Genomic DNA, 21,942 nt, shown 5'->3' with positions numbered 1-21,942 from the left:
TGGCCAGCATGTGTAGCTCTTAGGCAGCCAGGCAGCTCTGCACACTGCCCCTGCCTGCCGGCAGGCACTGCCCCCGCAGGTCCCATTTGCTGCGGTTCCCAGCCAATGGGAGCTGTGGAGTTGGCGCTTGGGGCAGGTGCAGAGACCCCCTGAGCCTAGGAGCCAGATGTGCCAGTTGTTTCTGGGATCATGAGGAGCCAAGGGCAGGTAGGGAGAAGCCTACCTTAGCCCTACTTCACGGCCAGACTTTTAGTAGCCTAAAATCTCCCGGTTTGGCTTCAGTAGACTCCGGGAGCTCGAACCCGATTCTGGGAGACTATCGGACAATCTGGGAGGGTTGCCAACCCTACCTGTTAGAGAAAGACATTAGATGGGTTTGGCATAATTTGTTCCTGAGAAATCCAAGTTGGGTATTAGTTTTATGACCTTATCATCCAAGGTTCAATAAACTGTTTAATAATTTGTATTTTACCATGTATCTTGGGGGGTACTGAAGTTAGGCTGGCCTATAATTCACCCCAGAGCTTCTTTTTGCCCCTTTATGAAGACAAGTACCCTGGTAGCCGCATGAGACCAATCTTTAGCAGGTAGGATTTAAGTAAAAGCCAGAGAGCAAGAGAAAGCGACTCAAAGAGACCCAAAGTCAGAACTAAAACAACCCAACCCCTGGGGTTGCAGGTGGGGCCAGGCAGGGCTGCCCCAGGAGCGCCACGGGAGCGGATCCCCCTGGCCCAGCCCGGGGAGCAGGATCCGCGGGGCTGGAGGGCAGGACTGGAGCAGTGGCTGCAGCTGGGCCGCCCCCTTCCACTGCAAGCCCCGCATTGGGGTTGGGGAGCACTGGTCGGGTTGGGGGGAGGGATGGTTTCGGGGGGAGCATTGGGGTCACGGCTGGCCACGCGCCCCGGGGCTAAAGGCAGCGCGCGGGGCTAAGGGTGCCCTGGGCTGAGCACGTGACCGAACCAGCGCGCGGGACACCCCAGAGCTCGGGCGAGGGGAGCGCCGTTCTCTTAGCCACAGGTGGGACCCGCTGGGACCCGCCCACTGTGACGTGCCCAGGGAGCGCGGCGATGGGACGCCAGAATCACCAGGACCAGGCGCAGCCGGCAACGCGTGCGCGCCCCCGCGGACAGGGTCGTGCACGCAGAGCGGGAGTGCGCCTGTCCGCTCGCGTAGTTCTCAGTCTCTAGAGCGGGGTCGGGGTGTCGGGCCCGCGCCCGGAGCGGGCCGTGTCCGCGGTGAGTGAAGTGATGAGGCCGCTTCGCCTTGGGGCTGGGGGTTGATTGAATGAAGGCTCCAGGGATAGGAGTGTGGGGGTGGAGTTGGGAGCGCTGGGGCCAGGTTGGGGGAGGGGTGGTTTGGGGGGGCCAGGTTGGGGGAGGGGTGGTTTTGGGGGGGGGAGCGCTGGGGCCAGGTTGGGGGGGGGGAGCGCTGGGGCCAGGTTGGGGGGGGGTGGCTTTGGGGGGGGGGAGCGCTGGGGCCAGGTTGGGGGAGGGGTGGTTTTGGGGGGGGGAGCGCTGGGGCCAGGTTGGGGGGGGGAAGCGCCGGGGCCAGGTTGGGGGGGGTGGTTTTGGGGGGGGAAGCGCTGGGGCCAGGTTGGGGGAGGGGTGGTTTTGGGGGGGGAAGCGCTGGGGCCAGGTTGGGGGAGGGGTGGTTTTGGGGGGGGAAGCGCTGGGGCCAGGTTTGGGGAGGGGTGGTTTTGGGGGGGGAAGCGCTGGGGCCAGGTTGGGGGAGGGGTGGTTTTGGGGGGGGAAGCGCTGGGGCCAGGTTGGGGGAGGGGTGGTTTTGGGGGGGGGAAGCGCTGGGGCCAGGTTGGGGGAGGGGTGGTTTGGGGGGGGGAGCGCTGGGGCCAGGTTGGGGGAGGGGTGGTTTTGGGGGGGGGAAGCGCTGGGGCCAGGTTGGGGGAGGGGTGGTTTTGGGGGGGGGAAGCGCTGGGGCCAGGTTGGGGGAGGGGTGGTTTTGGGGGGGGGAAGCGCTGGGGCCAGGTTGGGGGAGGGGTGGTTTTGGGGGGGGAAGCGCTGGGGCCAGGTTGGGGGAGGGGTGGTTTTGGGGGGGGGAAGCGCTGGGGCCAGGTTGGGGGAGGGGTGGTTTTGGGGGGGGAAGCGCTGGGGCCAGGTTGGGGGAGGGGTGGTTTTGGGGGGGGAAGCGCTGGGGCCAGGTTGGGGGAGGGGTGGTTGGGGGGGGGGGAAGCGCTGGGGCCAGGTTGGGGGAGGGGTGGTTTTGGGGGATGTGTTGAGCTGGGGGCGGAGCGTTGAGTTCTCTTGTGTTAATTTTGATGGATTATATGGGACTAAAAAGTGTTAACGTGACCCAGTCATCGTCCAGCATCAGACTCAGTGTTAAAGAAGATTCAGGGTTTGGTATGCAGACTCAGACTGTTTAATATCATGGCAATTGGCAAACACATTATAAATCCTCTTTAAGCTTTCCATAAAGGTACAGGAAATGGAGGGGAGAAACAATTCAGCATTTGAAATGTAAAGTATTTAAATAAGGCTTTCTTTTTAACAACACCCTTTGTTCACTTTTCTGTTAGCTATAGAGCATCTGTAGAAGGAAAAGCCCCCTTGTTAGTTGAGATGAGCTGCTGGTGGTGGTGGTAAAATCCAATCTCTAGAAGAAAAAACAAGACAAATACAAGAGAGCAGAGGAAAAAACAAAGATGGAAAATGCAGTTTTTGTCTCCAGTGTTGACAAGCTTACTGGAGAAACACAGGCCTAGTACGTGGTCTTGTTGGCCGCTCCAAGAACTGGCAACTTATACCAGCATCAGGCTATTTACGGCCGCAGTTCTCAACCTTTCCAGACTACTGTAGCCCTTTCAGGAGTCTGATTTGTCTTGCGTACCCCACATTTCACACTAATTTAAAAACTACTTGTTTACAAAATCAGTCATAAAAATACAAAAGTGTCACAGCACGCTATTACTGAGAAATTGCTTAGTTTCTGATTTTTACCATATAATTATAAAATAAATTGATTGGAATATAAATATTTTACTTACGTTTCCGTGTGATACTTTAGCCTGTTTTTCACTTGTGAGCCTTATATGAAGCCCGAGCAAGCCCCAGCAGCAGCTGAACCATGTAACATAGTTTTGCAGGGCCCCCTGTGGCACGGGGCCCTGGGCAGTTGTCCTGCTTGCCCCTCCCTAATGCTGGCCCTGCACTTGTGATCTCCTGAACCCATCCTGTGATCCACCCTGGGGGTTGCAACCCCCCATGTTGAGAAACACTGATCTAAATGAGTTGAGTACCCCCTGGAAGATCTTTGTATACCCCCCGGGGTACAGGTAACCCTGGCCGAAAACCATTCATCTACAATGATGTCATTTTTATCCTGACTCTGATCTGGGCTTCAGAGTGATTTGCTCTAGATAGAATTGGTCAAATTCAGAACCAATAGCAATAGTAGCTTTTTGGACTTGCAGTTTATATTAGTAATAATTTTATAGGTGTTTATGCTAGGCAATTTAACAGAATACTAAGAACAAAATTAGTCTTAAAAAGACGTATTTGTGTTGAGTAGCTTGACTGCAGAATTTTCTGCTTGTGCAAAAGCAGTGAGCCAGGATTCTTTACACTCTAAAGCACAGGGTTTAGCCTTTAGGCCCTGTAAAACTGAACCAGTTTTCTTTTTTTTTAATGGGGTGGAGAAGAGAGGACATAAAAAAGCCAGTTTTTGGAACCCATTTTTTGAACTTATTTCTACATTCAAATTGAGAATAAAAATGTCCCCTTTCTGCCAAACCAGTCTGAAAACCAAATGAACTACTACATGAGCCTGTGTGTTCAGTCAGGGCTCTGATTTATAGAGACAAACACTTCCATTGAGTCTGTGGAGTGACAGACTAAACATTCCCAGTGAGCACTGTTCAATTGACCATCTCACAGTGGTGGGTTAATGTTAAACATAACCTCCTCTTAGCAAGTGGTCAGATGGCACGTGCAATTTTAGCAAATCAAGTTTAGAATGCATGTTTTGATCAGAGTGTTGCAAAGAGAGAAGCCTGGGCAAAGAATTACGGGAGGTGAACACAGAGTTGTAACTAGGATATTGAAAATTAAGGATGGGAAAAGAAAAGGGCAGGTCTTTATGTTTAAGAACATCTATATTTATGGCTAATTATGGCTAATTATCATAAAGCAATTATATATTTTGTAGGGCTGTCAAGTGTAGTTATCTGGGGCACAGGTTAATTAAGCATTAAGCATCAATATGCTTAACTAATGTCTATCAAACCAAAACAACCTGAGAGAAACATATTGCTGTACTTTGGTGCTCTGTAAGCAGCATGTGTATTCAAACATTATACACATAACTACAACTTGGCCAGTTATGCTTCCCAATATTAAAAAGAGAAAGACAGGTTCTGCAGCACACAGCAGGATCTCTTGCTTTCTCACATCATTACTCTCAGCATCTCCATCAAGGTACCAAGTTTGCTGCATTTTGTCCAAAGGAAGCATGTAAGTGTTATGAGTATTATCTCTGTACGGGGTGGCTGCTTTCTGTAGTTAGCATGTTAACACTGAAAAAAATCCCATGTAATGGGGTATGTTAAGTGACTGAATTTTTCATTATGAAAATGATAAACACAGATGGGAGTCTGCTTTCCCCGCCCCCTTTCACTCCTGATAATACAGATCTTTCATGTCAGTTATTATTCCTGTAGACAACTGATCATTTTCCTCCTGATTAATAACCACGAACCTGTTCCAACAAGGAGAACATACTTTTATATTGGTGAGCTGACCATATGAAATATGTTCTAGTTTTTGCTAATTATTTAGCACTAATTGCATCACATTTTTTAGGTGGAAAGGGAGGAGCAGAGTTCTACAGGACTTGAAAAGTACACAAAAGGCCTAATTAGTTAGAGGCTGATAGGAAAAAAACGGTGAGTGGTCCTGGAAGAATTACACACCAGTAAGATCAGTTAGCCCTCCGCTGCATAGAAAGGGAATGGTTCTGGGACTCCTCTCTGGACTCTGCTTGGAGACAGACTATTTCATATCTGCCTCTGGCTGGTAGGTGTTTGATACATTTTAATATTACCCACTCAATCCAACCTCCATCTTACACTGCAAGAGCGAATGTGCTTTATTTTGTTGGCTCCTGGCTTCAGGACGTTTAGTTTTCTGGTTAGTAAGTGTGTCACTGTTTGGTGTTTTATCTCAAATGAGCTGGTCTTTATTAAATGCTGTTATCATTGAGAAAAGCTGAGTTTAAACACTTCTTCTTCTTAACATCTAGATAATGGGTGATGATGATGACGACGACATCCCTCAGCTTTCATCCCATACACTGGCTGCCCTGCAGGAGTTCTATATAGATCAGCGACAGAGAGAGGGCATAAAGATCTCCCAAGGATTTAAACAGTATTCCTTTGGCTCAATAGAAGAGGATTGGGTAAGAAACTAAACTTCAGAGACTGCAATTCGATTACTTGTAGTGCCCAGTTAAGAGGAGCAGAAATGTAAGGCTTCTTTTGGGAAGTGAAGAGGAAGGGGGAATGAAAGAGGGCATTTTCAAGAGTGGGGGAATCTAATGGTACTGCTTCCACACTATAAAAGTCAAAGTCTCCTTGACTTGTTATTGAAGCTGGATGTGGTGTTTTTTGTTTGTTTTGTTCTATCTGGCACTAATTGAAATTAACATGGGAGGAAGGGAGAAAAGATGCAAGACAAGTAGCTGCCCTCTCTGGAAATTTTAGTTCCAGACTGGGAGGGTGGAGGAGGTACAGATTTTTCCTTTGGTGTGTGTGAAAGAGATGCAATTGAGACATTGTAATAATGTGGAAATAGCACACTCTTCCCTCTCTTCTCCCATCATGCCTCTCTGTTTTTTACCTACCTTATTTGGACAGGTGACTTGTCCCTTCTGACCTGTGACTGACTGATTCTGGCCATGAGGTTTTCTGGCTCTCATTTTCCTGTTCTCCCCCCACACACCTTTTTTTTTTTTTCTGATTGCTATCATCTCAGACTTTCTCCTTCCTACCCTCTGCTATCTCATCTTTCCTTTTCTTCACTGCTACCACTTCCTTGACTTTTCCCATCTCTCCAAGCTGGCTGTCTCCTTGCCCCTCACAATCCTGAGCTGGTATAAACTGTTCCCAACCTCAAAATAAATCAATGACTTCTTAATAACACAATTTTAAACTATTTAAAGACTGGGAGTTAAAATATCTGTACACTGCAGGTAAACAATATCTTTGGATTTGGATTCACCATTGGTAACAGGGCAAAGGTACTAAATAAAGGAATGATCTAAATAGTCTGGTATAGCTTGGTTTTGTTGAAATAGTAATAGATTTTTATAAAACTCTGGCAACATGTAAGTGTGAAGTAGCACTATTTATCGGCTTGAAATACTAGTTTATAGAGGAAATAAAACTGTCAGTAGAGAAATCCCTTTTCCAGCTCAGTTAGTAAGAGTTTGTTCAGAGGTGCACGATTGCAATTTATGATACAAAAAAGTTGTGGATTTTGGTTTTCCTAGAATGGGGCTGATATTGGTTAACAAAAAGTGTCATACACTGCACAGTCAGAAGGACCGATGCTGTCAGTAATTGTTTGTGCATGATTTTCCCAAGCAATTGAGCCAGTTTTGGTATGACGATGAAACTGCATTATGCCTGGCTAATGAAGCTGTTCTGGCAGCTGGAAGAGGTGGCAGGTAGGTTTTATTAATTATTTTATAAATCAAACATTTTGAGCTTCTTCTTATTTAAAATGTTCTAGGTAGTTTACTTTAAATCATCTTGTTTCTCTAGGCAGTACAGAAAAATCAGAATTTTGGTAGTAAGAAATAGAAATCCAGTTTAGAGAGACACCTGTCGGGGATGGTCTAGATAATATGTAGTCCTGCCATGAGTGCAGGGGGCTGGACTAGATGACCTCTCGAGGTCCCTTCCAGTTCTATGATTAGCAGTCAGTTAGTGGGCAGAGCACAGGACTGGGAGTTGGGAGGCCTGGATTTTAATCCTGGCTATGACTGTTTCTCTGTGTGACACTGAGCAACTCATTAACCAGCCTAGTTGATCACACTTACCATATCTACCTCATGAAGTGTTTTGCAGCTTAATATTTGTGAAGTGCTTTGTGGTCCGTGAGTGGAGGTGCTGTACAAATACTTATCTTTCATTTTATTAATAACTAACAACATCACACCAGTCAGCATATCCATTATTTTAAACTTCTGATCTTAGGACAGGTCTACACTACCACTTGAGTCGATTTAACTTGCGTCGGGTAGGGGTGTGAAAAACATACCTCCATGAGCAACGCAAGTTACAGCAACCTAAGCACTGTCCACACCGGCACTATGTCAGCAGAAGATGCTCTCCTGTCTATGTAGCTTCCGCATCTCGCGGAGGTGAAGTAATTATGCCAGCAGGAGAGATCTCTCTCCTCAGCATAGAGCGTCTTCACCAGACGTGCTACAGAGGTGCAGCTGCACTGATGTAGCACTCCTAGTGTAAACCTGCCCTTCGGTATGTTTTTAGGGAGAGGGACTGGAAGATTCACTCTGGATTCCTTTCTTCACACAATAAAAACCACCGACTAGAGTCCTTTTTTATGTTTTGTTTTGGGGTTCTGTTTGTTTTTATTTTTTTAAATTGTGACTTAGTTTCCCCTTTTCTTGTCCCCCTCTGTCCATTCTGGAAAAATAACATAACAGGAAATCTTGTTTTTTCACAAAAATTCTTCTTTGAAAAAAATTATTTTAAACTTTATTATTAAATTTTCAATTCTGTTTGTATATTGCTATAAAACAAGCTTTGCTCTATAGGTAGAGCTTAAGTCCCCAGTGCAGCAAGGTACTAAAGCATACATTTAAGCATATTGCTGAATCAGGGCCTAAATACCTACTATATTTATAATATATTAAACCTCTATTAATTATTGTAATTAATTTGTTTTGAGACTGTGTATGTGCTTGCTAGCTGTCTGGTGCTGAGAGCTCTTTTTTTTTAAAACTAAGCTAAATACTAGTTCTGAGCTTTGTTGTTACAAATCTGCTTCTAAATCCTAAATTTTTAAAAATTGTTAAACATTGGTAACTAGCTGTAAGATGTTCGTACTGACTCTCTGTGTGTTCCTAATGGTGGTTTCTTGTGAACTGAACACAGATCTTACGACTTATTTTTTCTTTCCAATTCCATTTAATTATCATTGCAATTCTTTTGGTTTTAAGATAGCTTTGCTGATTAACTTGGCAATCTGATTCAGAAAGAAACACAGAAAAGTTATTTTTAGAACTGCCTTTGCCAGACTATGCAGTTCCCACTATTTGAGTGTCAGAACTATTTATTCTATTGTTCTACTCATTAGAATACTTGGTATACAAAACCGAATACAGGTAGTATGAAGACAGTATCCCATACAATGTTCTTTTCACTGTAACTGATTATCCAGTATCTTGATTGATTGGGTTGGGTATTTCAAAACCAAAAATTATGGCAAGTGTATTTTTTATAGTCACAGTTAAATATATTATTCTTACAGATTATCTGCTTTGTTGCTGCTACCAGTTAATGTTCTGTTGTAAACAAATTCAACCAAAGGGCTGTAATTACACTAGCACCTGTATTTTATGAACTAATTAGGGATTTAAGTGTTCATTAAATCAAAAATTTCATAACATTGAACATTTCAAAATTACAGTAGATATGGTCCATAGGGTGCAGTATGGTGCACTGCATCACATTCTTCTTGTTCTTCAAACCACTGCAAAATGATTTCTAGTGCACTGAAGGCACTGGAGTATGAAGGGATGTTAACTTGTTCTTCATAAACATAATTTTCATTATATGATTTCCCCCACACACACATACACCCCACCCCGCCTCAGTCGGGAAATATGGTTTGTTGCACGTAAGATTGGTCTTTATAAAATCGAGGTTCTACTGTCATTTTAAAGGACATGTCAAGGGAGGTAGGCCTTGAAGAAACCAGAGCTATCAGGTTTGTTTTGTTCACGGATATACACATGCATATTTCTCTGCCTTTCTTTGTTCTTGTGTGTTGGCAGAGTATTGCAGTTAGAGCTAGGCAGGAAATGGTTTTCCCGTCCTATGAAAATTTTTGAGATTTTAAATTTTTTCTCATTCTGTATCAAGATGAAACCAAGACCTTTCAAATTCTTTTGACAAAAACATACAGACACTCCCCACTCCCTTCCCCCCTGGAATAGCCTGGTGGTCAGGGCACTCACCTGGGATGTGAGAGATCCTGGTTCAAGTCCCTGTTTAGCCTGATTCAGACCAGGGACTTGAGCTGGGTCTCGCACATCTCAGGTGAGTGCTCTAACTACCACACTGTTCTAGAGTGGAGTTAGCTTGCTGAATCACCATTTTCTGACCCCCAAAAAATTTCATTGCAATTAGAGCTGGTCTGGAATTTTTCAATCTCAGGAGCCTTGTTAATTGCAATACCCTGTTTGCTCAAAAGAGCAAAGGGAATAAACAAAGCAGAGGGATGAGGCAACATACATTCTTATATTTGGATTGCATGTAATGAAGTTGGCACTCTGTGTAGGAGGATCACTCAGATGAGAAACTGGGCATAAATCTATAATGCAATCTAGATTTAATTTTAGAAGGTTCTTTCTATGAAAATAGATTGGGAGGAAAATAGAATGTTAAATCTTAGGTGTTTTCATTTTTTGGTTATTTAACCATGACATAGTCTCTCTAATATTTATTTCAAATAACAGAGATAAACGTCAGAATTGATGCCATTCATGACCAGTGTTTTTAACTTATTCCTGATGTTTCATCTTGTTGACTATGTCAAAAGAGCTGTAGCATTTTATTTGTCCTTGGGGATTTTAAACACAACCGTGGTGAAATCCACATAGTTTAATAGACTTTTCTGAGGTTGGTCAGCTTGGTGCTACAAGCAGCCGTACTGTTGATTATCTCTGCTGCTAGTACTCTATTATCATTAGCATGATGTAGTTCATTATTAACCTTCATAACTGTCTGCATGTAAATCCTGTCATTTTTAATATAAAGAGTCAGGCCTTGATCCCTGCTCAAATTAATGGAACATCATGGCTTTTATACTGAGGCTTGGTTTGTTCAATGTGAAATTATAGTGAATGTATTAAAAGCAGAAATCCAAGTAAAAGCAGAAAGGTTATAACTTAAAAGTGAGGTCCAAATCAAAACCTGGGATCCAAGTACCCCAGAACTTTTGGGGCTTGGAAAAGAAGTCAAAATCCAGATCTAATTTTGCAAAAAGCCCTGACTTTCGGGTGTTAAAAATCTAAATCTTGTGGTCTGAGCCCAGTTCTAATATCTTTGTCTGTTACCCTTTAAAAAGAATGTTCTGAATTACTTCTTTCTCTTTTCAGGATAGCGTGTGTTAGTGCTCCAAGTGTTTACCAGAAACTGAAAGAACAGGATGGCAAAGATTTTTCCGTGTGTATACTGGAATATGACAAAAGATTTTCTGTATATGGAGAGGAATTTATCTTCTATGATTACAACAATCCATTGAATTTACCTGGAAATCTCATACCACACAGTTTTGACATAGTATTAGCGGATCCACCCTATCTGTCTGAGGAGTGTCTCAGAAAAACAGCAGAGACAGTCAAATACTTAACAAAAGGAAAGATTCTGCTCTGTACAGGTATAGCATCTGTGTCTTTTGAGAGAGGAGAAAATATACTGAATGTGTTTTACTCTAAATATTTTTATTATCTATTTTGGTGACATTCCAATGAAACCCAGCCGGGGTCCAACAGAACCCTATTTGCCAGGCAGGTTTTCTTCCAGCTTGACTGCCCAGCTCCTGCCCGCCAGATTGTCCTGGAGTCAGGGACTCCAGAGCCTTCAGGGTCCATGGCCCTGGGGCAGCCCACCAGGCAGACTGGCCTGGAGCAGGGCTCCATTCCCTTTCATGGAGAACTTCAAAAATTCTGGGTTTAGTTCTGATTCAGAACTAACAGGTATTGTTACTATGCGGTCGGTTCTTTAACTGTTCACGTATGTTCCCTAACATTTTAACTGCCCCAAGGACTGAGATTTTTAACAGTGGCAGAATCCTTCTAATTACCTTTAGCAATAAATGGGTCTACCGATACACTTGTGCTCCTCCATGAAACGGAATTACCTTTCTTAGTACAGCTCTAGTTGTATCCTAATTAAGACAAAATGTGTTGTTTTTTAGGAAATCCTGACCACTGAGCTGTACGGTCTTATAGCCTGTGTATGCCTAATGCCCCTAATACACATGGGGAATATGTATTCAATGCCTGGGAATCCCTATATATTTCTGGAGCTGAACACCACTGAGAGTCTGTTCTGTTTATAGAGAGCGATTTGGCTAGTGCTTAGAGCAGCAGTTCTCAAACTGTGGGTCAGGACCCCATTTTAATGGGGTCGCCAGAGAGGCTTAGACTTGTTGCTGTCTGGGGACGAAGCCTGAGCCCCGCTGTCTGGGGACGAAGCCTGAGCCCCGCTGCTCGGGGACGAAGCCTGAGGACTTCAGCCCTGGGTGGTGGGGCTCAGGTTACAGGCCTCCTGCGTGGGGCTGAAGCCCTTAGGCTTTGGCTTTCCCGTTCCCCCACCCCCACCCACCCAGGGCAGTGGGGCTTGGGCTTTGACTTTGGCCCCTTCACCCAGGACGGCAGGCTCAGACTTCGGTCTCACCTCATAGGGTCATTTAATAATTTTTGTTGTCAGAAGAGGGTCACAGTGCAATGAAGTTTTAGAACCCCTGGCTCAGAGCAAGAAACTGAAACTCGGGACTCTTGAGTTTTCTTCCCACTTGTGCCACTGACTTGCTGTGTGAAGTTGAGCACACACTTGACCTGTGTGCCTCAGGTTAGCTAACTGTTAAAAAAGAATACCTACTTCACAGGGGTATTATGAGCTTATTTGTTTGTAAAGTTCTTTGAGATCATCTAAGAGAAGAATAGTGTTTTTCCAATCAAACAATTCTCTGACCGGAACACACTCTGTAATTAAGGGGATTGTTTAAATTTAGTTACAGTAACATGAATGCCACTTACAAAGGTGATTTTTTTTTAAACAAATAGTTTTAAATTTATCTGAACTCACTGAAAATAAATGAAAAATGCTGCTGCCTTTAGGAATTTGCAAGTTCTTAAATTCTGCAGCTGCTGGCCGAGGTTTAAGTTGCCACATAGCTCTTCCGCGTGGAGCCCAAGCTAAGCTAAAATGACAGAGTGAGTGGTGACTAGATTGTAATGGCCTCGAGATCTGATCAGGGAAAAGGGAAGTTTTTAGCATTCTAAAGGAATGAAAGCTTTAGAGTTTCGCTTTGAACACAAATGTATCGATAGACACGTTTATTGTTAAAGGTCACATCTAAGGATTCTGCCACTGTTAAAAACTTCAGCCTTTGGGCAGTGAAAGTGCATGGGACAGTTAAAATGTTAGAGGACATATGTGAACAGTTAAAGAACCTACAGCATAGTAATGGTACCTGTTAAGGCCTCTTCTCGCTGTGGAGCCCCGTGTTTCAAATGCTGTTAAGGCTTGCTTTGCTCATGCTGCAATAATGCTCTAATGCAGAGGTTCCCAAACCGTGGTACGTGTGTCGTGTGTGAGCTTGATGTTCAATCCATTCATTTCACCGTTTTTTTTTAAGAAGTTGGTACTTGAATCAGTAAAGTTTGGGAGCCTCTGCTCTAGTGCACCAGCTGTGTTACTTCCCTAGAGCATCTCTGGTTTTGAACTGGGTAGCTTTAAATATGACACTCTGGAGCGTACTCACTCATCAAATGGCAGCAGTGTGTGGAATTCGAATCTGTGTCTCATTTGGCTCTTGATCTAGAGTCGAGCATGTTCAAGGGAGAACAGTCAGCACCAGGCAAAGGGGATAGTGGAGAAAGCACCTAAGACCATTCTCAGACGTTTTCCCTCCTTTCTCTCCTTCCTTCTCCCTCCCGTGGGGCTCCAACCCTCTCTGTGGCCCAAGACTGCTTGATGCCACAGAGCTTTAGAGAGGATTGTGGAAGGGAAGTAAAAATAGGGGGATGCCGGAGGAACAATTTAAAGAAAAAAGCATAGAATGCAGTGTTACCTTTCTTTGTCAACAAATCCAAATTTTTTTCTGCTTCAGGTGCAGTCATGGAGGAGCAGGCAGCGAAGCATCTTGGTGTGAAGATGTGCAATTTTACTCCAAAACATACACGAAACTTAGCCAACGAATTTCGATGTTATGTGAATTATGATTCTGGACTAGACCGTGATTCTAGCTGTTCAGAGTGTACATAAACTAAGCGAAACAGTATATCAAGTCCATTTATTCCTTCTTTCAGTGATGTCTGCGATCCTCATTGCTTTATTAAAGGTGCTGCTTCAGGTGATGGTTTCTGGGCTAGCTTTCGACGTTGAAATGTGACCAACTCTGTAATCTGTTAAGTCTGCAAACATTTGAAACTTATTTCTTTTGGTACCCTACTTAGGGCTTGTCTTCACATACAGCGAGTGCTACACGGGCACAGCTGCACCAATGAATGTGCCCCGATGCCGACAGGAGAGCTTCTCCCATCAGCGTAGCCTTCAGGGTTGGTATAACTACGTCACTCAGGGATTTGGAATTTTTCACACCCCTGAGCAACGTACTTATACCAATATAAATCTGTAGTGGAGACCTGGCCTTAGTAGATGAACAGGGATTGGTTGGTTCAGATGACTTGTTAATGGGAGCTTTTCTATTCTAAGTCACCAGTTAGACCTGATTGGTAGCCTTTCCGATATGAGGGCTGTTCCATGGGTGCAACAAAGGTGGGAGGGGTGTTCAGGTGTCCTGGTCCAGCTGCCCTACCCCGCCCCCAGCCACAGATCAATGCTACTACAAATTCACAGTCCCAGTTTCTCTGGTGGGAGGGTGGGGCGAGGTCCAAGCCAATCCTGGTCTCTTTGTGTGGGAAGGGAAAGATCCTGGTCTGTCCAGGATGGGGGTTTCCTGGACCTGGCTCCCTGCTTCCCAGAACCCCAGGCCACCATCTCTTCATGCTTCCTCCTCCTCCACTGTTGCTTCCAGGCTCACTTCAGAAGGAGAGATGGCAGCTCAGTGAGGGCGTGCACAACATTGTGACGGGGAACTTCATGCATGCCCATGCACACAGGGCTGGATGAACACATTGGCAAACCAGGCACACTCCAGATTTATTGGAGGGGAGTGTGTGTCCCAAAATGTTTTGGTTTTGTGTTTTGTTTAACCACACAGATTTGCACGCAAACTGAAGGAACTTCACTCACTTGAGTAAGTGGTCATGCACCCTGGCACACACAGTCACCTTCACAATGTCACTCAAATTTGACTCAACTGCCCCTCTGTCATAATGAGGGCTGGCCAGGCTACATTTCAGTGGGGTTACGACCCCATGTGCCAGGCCATGGCACCACTCAAGTGAGTGAAATTCTTTCAGTTTAGACGCAAATCTGCACCAGTGGAGGTGTGGGCAGAGACAGGCCTTGCACACAGCTGAGATTCACTTTCTCCTTGGCTCTGTTGGGAATGGCAGAGGAAGGCACTGGGTAAAGAAACCACTTCCTTCTTAAACAGCAGTAAGTGAACAGGCTGGGATAGGAACTTACTACAGTAATATGTAGGGGAGAAAGCAGCACAGAAGTGTATTTTTTCCCCTTCTCTCCATTTATCAGCTGTTTGTAATTCACATTAGAAGGTCGGGACCCAGAAGTGTGTGTTTGCCTAGGGCCAGTGATGGTTAATTTAGCCCTGCCTCTCAGAATACAATGCATGCATAAAGTGATGAAGAAATTGGGAACCTAGTGCCTGTAAAGTGAGCTCTGCTTCTTGGCAGGTAGCCTGGGCCCCCTTCTTAGAAAATTCTGTTTGTGCCTCATGGCTGTTCAATGGCCTTGATAGAATGAGTTTGTGGATGCAGTCCAGTTTCTGGTGCACAGGGGTCTCTCTCACAGGACATCACCATTACAATTTGCCCTAATTAGTCTCAGCAGCCATCCCAACTATTAAGCACAAAGACTGATTAATTTTTTTTTACCCCTAGATATGGTCCCTCCGTCTGCCCTGTACTTGTCGTGTTTGGTCCCCCTGGTTTTCAACCTGGCACCTTTCACAAGCAATAACTATTTGAGTGGAGGGGAAATAGTGATGTATGTCATTGCTATATTGTTAAAAGAATACTTGAGAGGCCTCTTCAGAAGCAGAACTAGATAAGATTTATCAATTACTTTACACCTACACTTTAATTAACCAGTAACAGGCACAAGTGAAAAGGGATTAATTTGGAATTTGCAGCTGTTACTTTTTAAGGAAACCATTTCATTTCAACACAACACATGCCTGTTATCGATTGATTCACAGTTTTAAAATGTGTAGTTATTTTTCAATTTTTCTGAATAGTTAAAACAAATTCACACTTTCTTTTATTACAAGATGTATATATTTTCGTTATTGCTTCCCACTTTATAAGCTACTCTATGATGAACGTCTGCTATTCTGAAAAAAAAAAGTTTTATTAACTAGTAAAACAGCTCTCTGCAGAAATGAAGTGCATACATTTGGGATGTTCTGTATTCGATTTGTTTAAAGAGCCCATTTTAGGTTCTGAAGCCGGGCATATTACTGTTAGAGGGATACTGTAAACCTGACATTTTAGTGGAAAAAAAACAAAATACTTATTTCCCCATTAGGGGGAGCTTGACCTTCATTAAACATTCGACACAAATGAGGGAATAGCATTTTTGTTTACTATGGAACCAGCCACTATTCACTTTACTGCTTCATACTGTGTTCATATGTTTTCAGTTTGAGCTCGTGTAATAACTGGACATAAGTTATCTATGCACTGCACCAATGCTCACAGTGCGCTCTGGGGTATTAAATCATGCACAGCAGCTAATCTGGGTAAAGGGATCTGCCAAAATGCTGGCACTATGATTTTTAAAATCAAGGTGAAGACCATTTATAGGGTGGCTTCAAGAACTTTGCTGCTTTATTTCAAAAGTCCCATGTTTAAAATTATTGCTGCTTATTCCACAAACACATGCACCTCAGAGATCTTTTAGAGGTAGTTGGAACTTATAAAGTTACTGAGGCATAATGGAACCTGTTGATAAACTTATACCATGAAATAGACAGATGTAATGTTTTATATTTGTGGAGTTTGGCTTTATTTCCAAAAGTTAAAACAGATATTCATTAAAAACATTTCCTCTTTAGAATACCAGGCATTTTTGGTAATCTGAGAAACTCGAAAAGACAATTTTATCTATTTTGGCTATGCTTATGTAGTAGCTTTCACTCAAAAATCCCAAAGCAGTTAACAATTTTATAAAGCTATATGTGTACATATCTTCCTGCACAGACATTATCTATAGGGATTACATTAAAAGAAATGCTAAGGTTGCATAATCAAGCACTCAAAAGTTAGAATATGTCAGAATTAAAGTTGCCTGGTCAAACTTAATTCAGCCCACTTGTACATATGTGTATGCATATGATAGTCTTCAATTACATTATCACATACTTCCTTTTTTCACAGGACCCTGGCCTCATTCACACACTTCATATATTTTTGCAATATGTGAGCATTTGATAGATGCCAGGTAGAAACTAAAAGGCACATACTGAAGAAGAGTGCTGCATGATGTTAAGTTTGAACTGAGCTCCCGTGCTACCCCTCAAAGCAGCTATCTACCCCCTTTGTGACAGAGGGACATTACTGAGCCCAGCTACGTTCTCTGAATAATATTATTGTAACACTTTTTCCTTTGTAGGTACAGTAGTTCTTCCTATATCAAATGATAGCTCTAGGGTATCTAAATTGGATATTTTTACAACAATGGTACAAGTGTAAACTAATACTGTAATAAATTGCCACTTTGAGCTCTATCAGCATTAACGCTCTTGTAAAAAGATATAGTATGTATACACCAAATCTTAGTCTTTGGCTATTCTTATGTTACAGTGGTAACATAGCAAAACACAGGATGTTCACTAAGTTCTTGCAATATATTTGGGAAAACTTCTTGTTTCAGAAGGAGGAGGAAGTAACCAGGAAGGCAGCTATTTTGAGTCTGACAAACAGGGTGGCATTGGTTGCATATCTGCAGATGGAAGGCAATTTGGGTGAATGTGATCATGAAAATATAGGTTTCATGGTTCTAAGGAAAAGAAAGGAATGAGAGCAGCAGATTAAGGAGAATGGACTTTAAAAAAAGCAAACTTTAACAAACTCAGAGCTCTGGCAGGGAAGAAAATCTGAGAGATAAAGGAGCGTAAGAGAGCTGGCAGTTTCTCAAGGTGACTATTAAATGCACAATTGCCAACTATTCTGATGATCAGGAAAGAGAGGAAGAATAGTAAGCGACCAATATGGCTCCATCATGAGCTCGCTCTTACCTGAAAATCAAAAGGAGTCCTACAAAAACAGTAAATGGATGAATTGCTAAAGAGAGGTGTCACAGTTCAGGCCAACTGCACCATTATTTCCCCTCAATGATCCAGCAAGGTCACCTGCTCTCAGGCTTCCAGCTCCCCAGCCATTGCCTTTGTGGATAGAAACCTGCACCTCTCTTCCTTCTCACTAGGGTGTTTCCAGGCTGCATGGTTCCCTGCCTTTATTGTGGTATTCTCAGCACAGACAGGCTGCCCAAGGTCACCTGGTTGCTTTCTCTTCAGAGATAGTTAACAAATGTGATTGCTACAGTTACAAGGTATCACACTGCAGTTCCTATGAAAGCCTACTTTATTCTCAAGGTAAAAATCATAACAGAAAAGATATTAAAAACAATAAAAGAACCTACATGCATGCTAATAAGCTTAACAGAGTTCACCCTAACATGGGTCCTGGTACAAGCAGCCCTTCAACCCTCCACCCAAGGGGATTCCTTGTGGTTACAAGTTCCTCACAGCTTCATCTCAGAACATGCACCCAGTCTTATGGGATTTCAGTAGGCCCAGTCCTAAGGATTGGGGCCCTCCATAGACCAGCTGTCCTGTCCCTTTGCTAGATCAGGAAGAAGGCCATGAGCCAGTTTAAAACTAAGCTATTTATCCTAAAACCCTTTTATGGCTGTTGGTCCCCTCAGAGAATCCAGTTTGAACTAGTATATGTGAACCTCTCCAGGTGTGGGGGCTTCTCTGGAGATGTTACAAGCTGAGTGAAATTGCTTAAGCACCCACTGCTGTTCTCCTATTTACCCTTTCCATGAAATGCATACAATTCCATAATACATACACGCAATTGCATTTTTAATACAGTGTACCCCAAATGTATTAACCGGAATTCAATAAGGTTTAATTTAATTCAGTGAAGTTAATTCAGGATATTGTAGGAAATTGTCAATCTGTCACATGGCGTGGCATAAGCAGGTAGGGAAAAAATCAGAAAGGCTAAGGCACAAAAAAGGGTTAAAAAAAGAACTAGATAAGTTCATGGAGGTAGGTCCATCTATGGCTGTTAACCGGGATGGGAAGGGATGGCGTCCTTAGCCTCTGTTTGCCAAAAGCTGGGAATGAGCAACGAGATGGATCACTTCATGATTACCTGTTCTGTTCATTCACTTTGGGGCACCTTGCATTGGCCACTGTTGGAAGACAGGGTACTGGGCTAGATGGACCTTTGGTCTGACTCAGTATGGTCGTTCTTATGTTCTTACAAAATGAGTCTCATCTAGCAAGGGACATAAAAGGCAGTAAGAAGAGGTTCTTTAAATATATTAGGAGGAAGAGAAAGATGAACTAAACCATAGGCCCTCTATTTAGTGGGGAAGGAGAGCTAATAACTGATGATGTTAAGAAGGCTGAGGTGTTTAATACCTACAGTAAAATCTGCCTTAGTGACAACCTCTGAGGAGAGACCATCTCTCACAAGAGACTATTTGCAGATGCCACGGAACTGTTCCCCAATAATTTAACTGTGAAGAAACTGAAGAGTGACCACCTGTTATCTTTCAAAGTGGTAGCCGTGTTAGTCTGTATCAGCAAAAACAACAAGGAGTCCTTGTGGCACCTTAGAGACTAACAAATTTATTTGTGCATAAGCTTTCGTGGGCTAAAACCCACTTCCTCAGATGCATGGAGTGAAAAATACAGCAAGCAGAATATATACTATAGCACATGAAAAGATGGGAGTTGCCTTAAAGGATGATGCCTCACTCTCACAGACCTTGGGAGACAGGCCAGTCCTCACTTACAGACAGCCCCCCAACCTGAAGCAAATACTCACCAGCAACTACACACCACACAACAAAAACACTAACCCAGAAACCAATCCCTGCAACAAACCCTGTTGCCAACTCTGTCCACATATCTATTCAAGAGATACCATTATAGGACCTAACCACATCAGCCACACCCTCAGGGACTCATTCACCTGCACATCTACCAATGTGATATATGCCATGTGCCAGCAATGCCCCTCTGCCATGTACATTGGCCAAACCGGACAGTCTCTATGCAAAAGAATAAATGGACACAAATCAGACATCAAGAATTGTAACATTCACAAACCAGTTGGAGAACACTTCAATCTCCCTGGACACTCAATAACAGACTTAAAAGTGGTAATTCTTCAACAAAACAACTTCAAAAACAGACTCCAATGAGAAACTGCAGAACTGGAATTAATTTGCAAACTGGACACGATCAAATTAGGCCTGAATAAAGACTGGGAGTGGATGGATCATTACAAAAAATAATTTTCCCTCTGCTGGTACTCACACCTTCTTGTCAACTGTGGGAAAGGGCCACCTAGATTGCATTGGCCTTGTTAGCACTACAAAAGTAATTTTCCCTCCGTTGGTATTCACCCCTCTTTGTTAACTGTTGAGAATAGGCCACTTCCACTTTAATTGAATCGGCTCGTTAGCACTGACCCCCCACTTGGTAAGGCAACTCCCATCTTTTCATGTGCTATAATATATATTCTCCTTACTGTATTTTTCACTCCATGCATCTGACAATGTGGGTTTTAGCCCATGAAAGCTTATGTCCAAATAAATTTGTTAGTCTCCAATGTGCCACAAGGACTCCTTGTTGTTTTCACCTGTTATCTGTGACCAGTGACCACATTTTCTTTCTCCCTTCTGAGCTGGGCACCCGGCCAGCTGCCACCACTCTCCGCTCTGCCTTCAGAGCTGGGCGGCTGGAGAGCAGCGGCTGCCACCCTTACTCCTGCACTGTTGCTGGCGGTGGTGCAACCTTCAGAACTGGGTGCCCAGCCAGCAGCTACCGCTCTCCACTCTGCCTTCAGCCTGTGTATGAACCAGAACTGGAAGCTGAACTTGAACAAACAAGAACTTGAAAGGAAGCTGTGAACGTGTTGAAATGAAAGATGTACGCTACTGTAAGTTCTTCTTTGGGCGATTCCTCATGTGTATTCCACTATAGGTGTGCGTGCTCGCCACGTGCACCGGTGCCAGAAGTTTTTCCCCTAGCAGTACCTGTAGGGGGTAGCGCCCCCTGCCCCCGCAGCCCCTGGAGTGGCGCATGCCTGGCGCGGTAGAAGGGGAACTGTGCGCTCCCCTCCCCACCCTCAGTTCCTTCTTGCTGCCAGTGAAGGTGCGTTGGAACGGCTCTGCTCCAGCTTTGCTGTAGCTCATCCCCAGAACTGTTCATTTGTTCAGCGTTAGTACCTGTAGTTAGTTAGCTGGTTAGTTAGTTTAGTCAGTCAGTGAGCCCGGGCTGGGGCATGCCCTGCGCTCTGGGGGTTAAGTCATGCAGCTCTTGTAGGCTTTCTATGCCAAGAAGTGACGCTCACGCAGACTGTTTGTGCTGCTTGGGAGAAACCCATATCAGCAAAAGGTGCAAGATTTGCAAGTTGTTTAAGCCACGGACCAAAAGAGAAAGGGACATTAGGCTCCGGGCCATCCTGATGGAGTTGGCGTTGAGCCCGACCGCAGCACGCCACTCTGAACCGGTACCCAGCACCGCAGCGTCGGTACACAGCGACCCTCTGGTGTCATCAACCAGTCGGCACTGCTCCCCATCCATGGGGCATGCCAAGAGGGCCAGGAAGACTCCCTCTTCCCAGCGGCACAGAAGAAATTCTGGGACAGAGGCTAGGCCCATGTCGGGCAGTCCTCGATCCCCATCCGGCCCCAGACCTCCGACTCACACTGAGTGGAGTAGCCCAGCCTCTTCGGAACAGGCCTCTCCGGATGTCCGGATGCCGTCCACACCTGAAGCCCTGCAGGCAGCCCAGGATGTTATGGGACAGAGTCCAGGTGGATCGCCTTCGACACCGACCAGACTGTCTGGCTGGATTCCGTCCATCCGGGACTCGCAGCACCGCTCATCCTCAAGGAGCGAATATCAGCGGGACTGCAGTGGGCGTCGCCATTGGTCTTCGTCTCGGAGAGGGTACCACAGTTGATCACGGCATGGTCGTCAGCGCCGTTCCTGCTCGGACTCCCGCTCCAAGTCTCCGCCAAGACATCGCAGCCCAGGCATCGATCACCGGCATTTCACCATTGCGGGTCCACTCGTCGAGGCGTTCGAGGAGCAGCTGTTACTGCTGGTACCGGTCCTCCACATTGAGATCACGGTCCCGTGGCCTTCTTAGATCCCAGCAGCGCTGCTCCTCCCGGGCCAGAGACAGCAGCGGATCTTACGCTAGCCCGGTCTCCATTCGTAGCCATCCTCCGATGGGCCAGGCCAGCCAACCCGAACAGCCGGCCCCGCCAGTGCCGCAGCAGGTGCAGTGGCACCGAGCATCATGGCCGGCCCCATGGTACCAGTGGGCACTGTGACCTCTTGCACAGCCCCCGGTGGGAGCTCGCTTGGTGGCTGGAGCTTTGGAGGCATCGTTGGCCTCCCTCTCTAGACCCCTGAGAAAGGAGGCGGTGGGACGTACATCCTCGGTACTGTGCCCGGAGTCCAACCAGGTGGTGGACCCTCCAGTGCCAGCCGACACCCAGGGCACCGCACCGGCCTCTTCGCCCCGCCCAGAAGAGGCAATTGT

The 21,942-nt window shown here is 45.0% G+C and overlaps 1 protein-coding gene across 1 annotated transcript; it reads left to right on the top strand.

Moving 5' to 3' along the window:
- The first annotated feature begins 1,077 nt into the window (after positions 1-1,077).
- Positions 1,078-13,350, top strand: EEF1AKMT1 (EEF1A lysine methyltransferase 1). The gene is made up of 5 exons (XM_048845458.2): positions 1,078-1,235; positions 5,254-5,409; positions 6,596-6,678; positions 10,363-10,643; positions 13,104-13,350. Exons 2-5 carry the CDS (start codon positions 5,257-5,259, stop codon positions 13,256-13,258), a joined length of 672 nt encoding a protein of 223 aa, XP_048701415.2. The 5' UTR covers positions 1,078-1,235; positions 5,254-5,256; the 3' UTR covers positions 13,259-13,350.
- The last annotated feature ends 8,592 nt before the right edge of the window (positions 13,351-21,942 follow it).

This window comes from Caretta caretta, chromosome 1 (genome assembly GCF_965140235.1).
Source record: "Caretta caretta isolate rCarCar2 chromosome 1, rCarCar1.hap1, whole genome shotgun sequence".
Lineage (NCBI taxonomy): Eukaryota > Metazoa > Chordata > Testudines > Cheloniidae > Caretta > Caretta caretta.
Note: the sequence above shows the minus strand (reverse complement) of the source record. Positions and strands in the feature narration are given on the sequence as shown.

Coding starts and splice junctions, on each gene's coding strand:
- EEF1AKMT1 (XM_048845458.2), top strand. CDS start 5,257: ATGGGTGATGATGATGACGACGACATCCCTCAGCTTTCATCCCATACA. Junction 5,410..6,595: donor GCTCAATAGAAGAGGATTGG/GTAAGAAACTAA, acceptor GATTTTCCCAAG/CAATTGAGCCAGTTTTGGTA. Junction 6,679..10,362: donor GCAGCTGGAAGAGGTGGCAG/GTAGGTTTTATT, acceptor TTCTCTTTTCAG/GATAGCGTGTGTTAGTGCTC.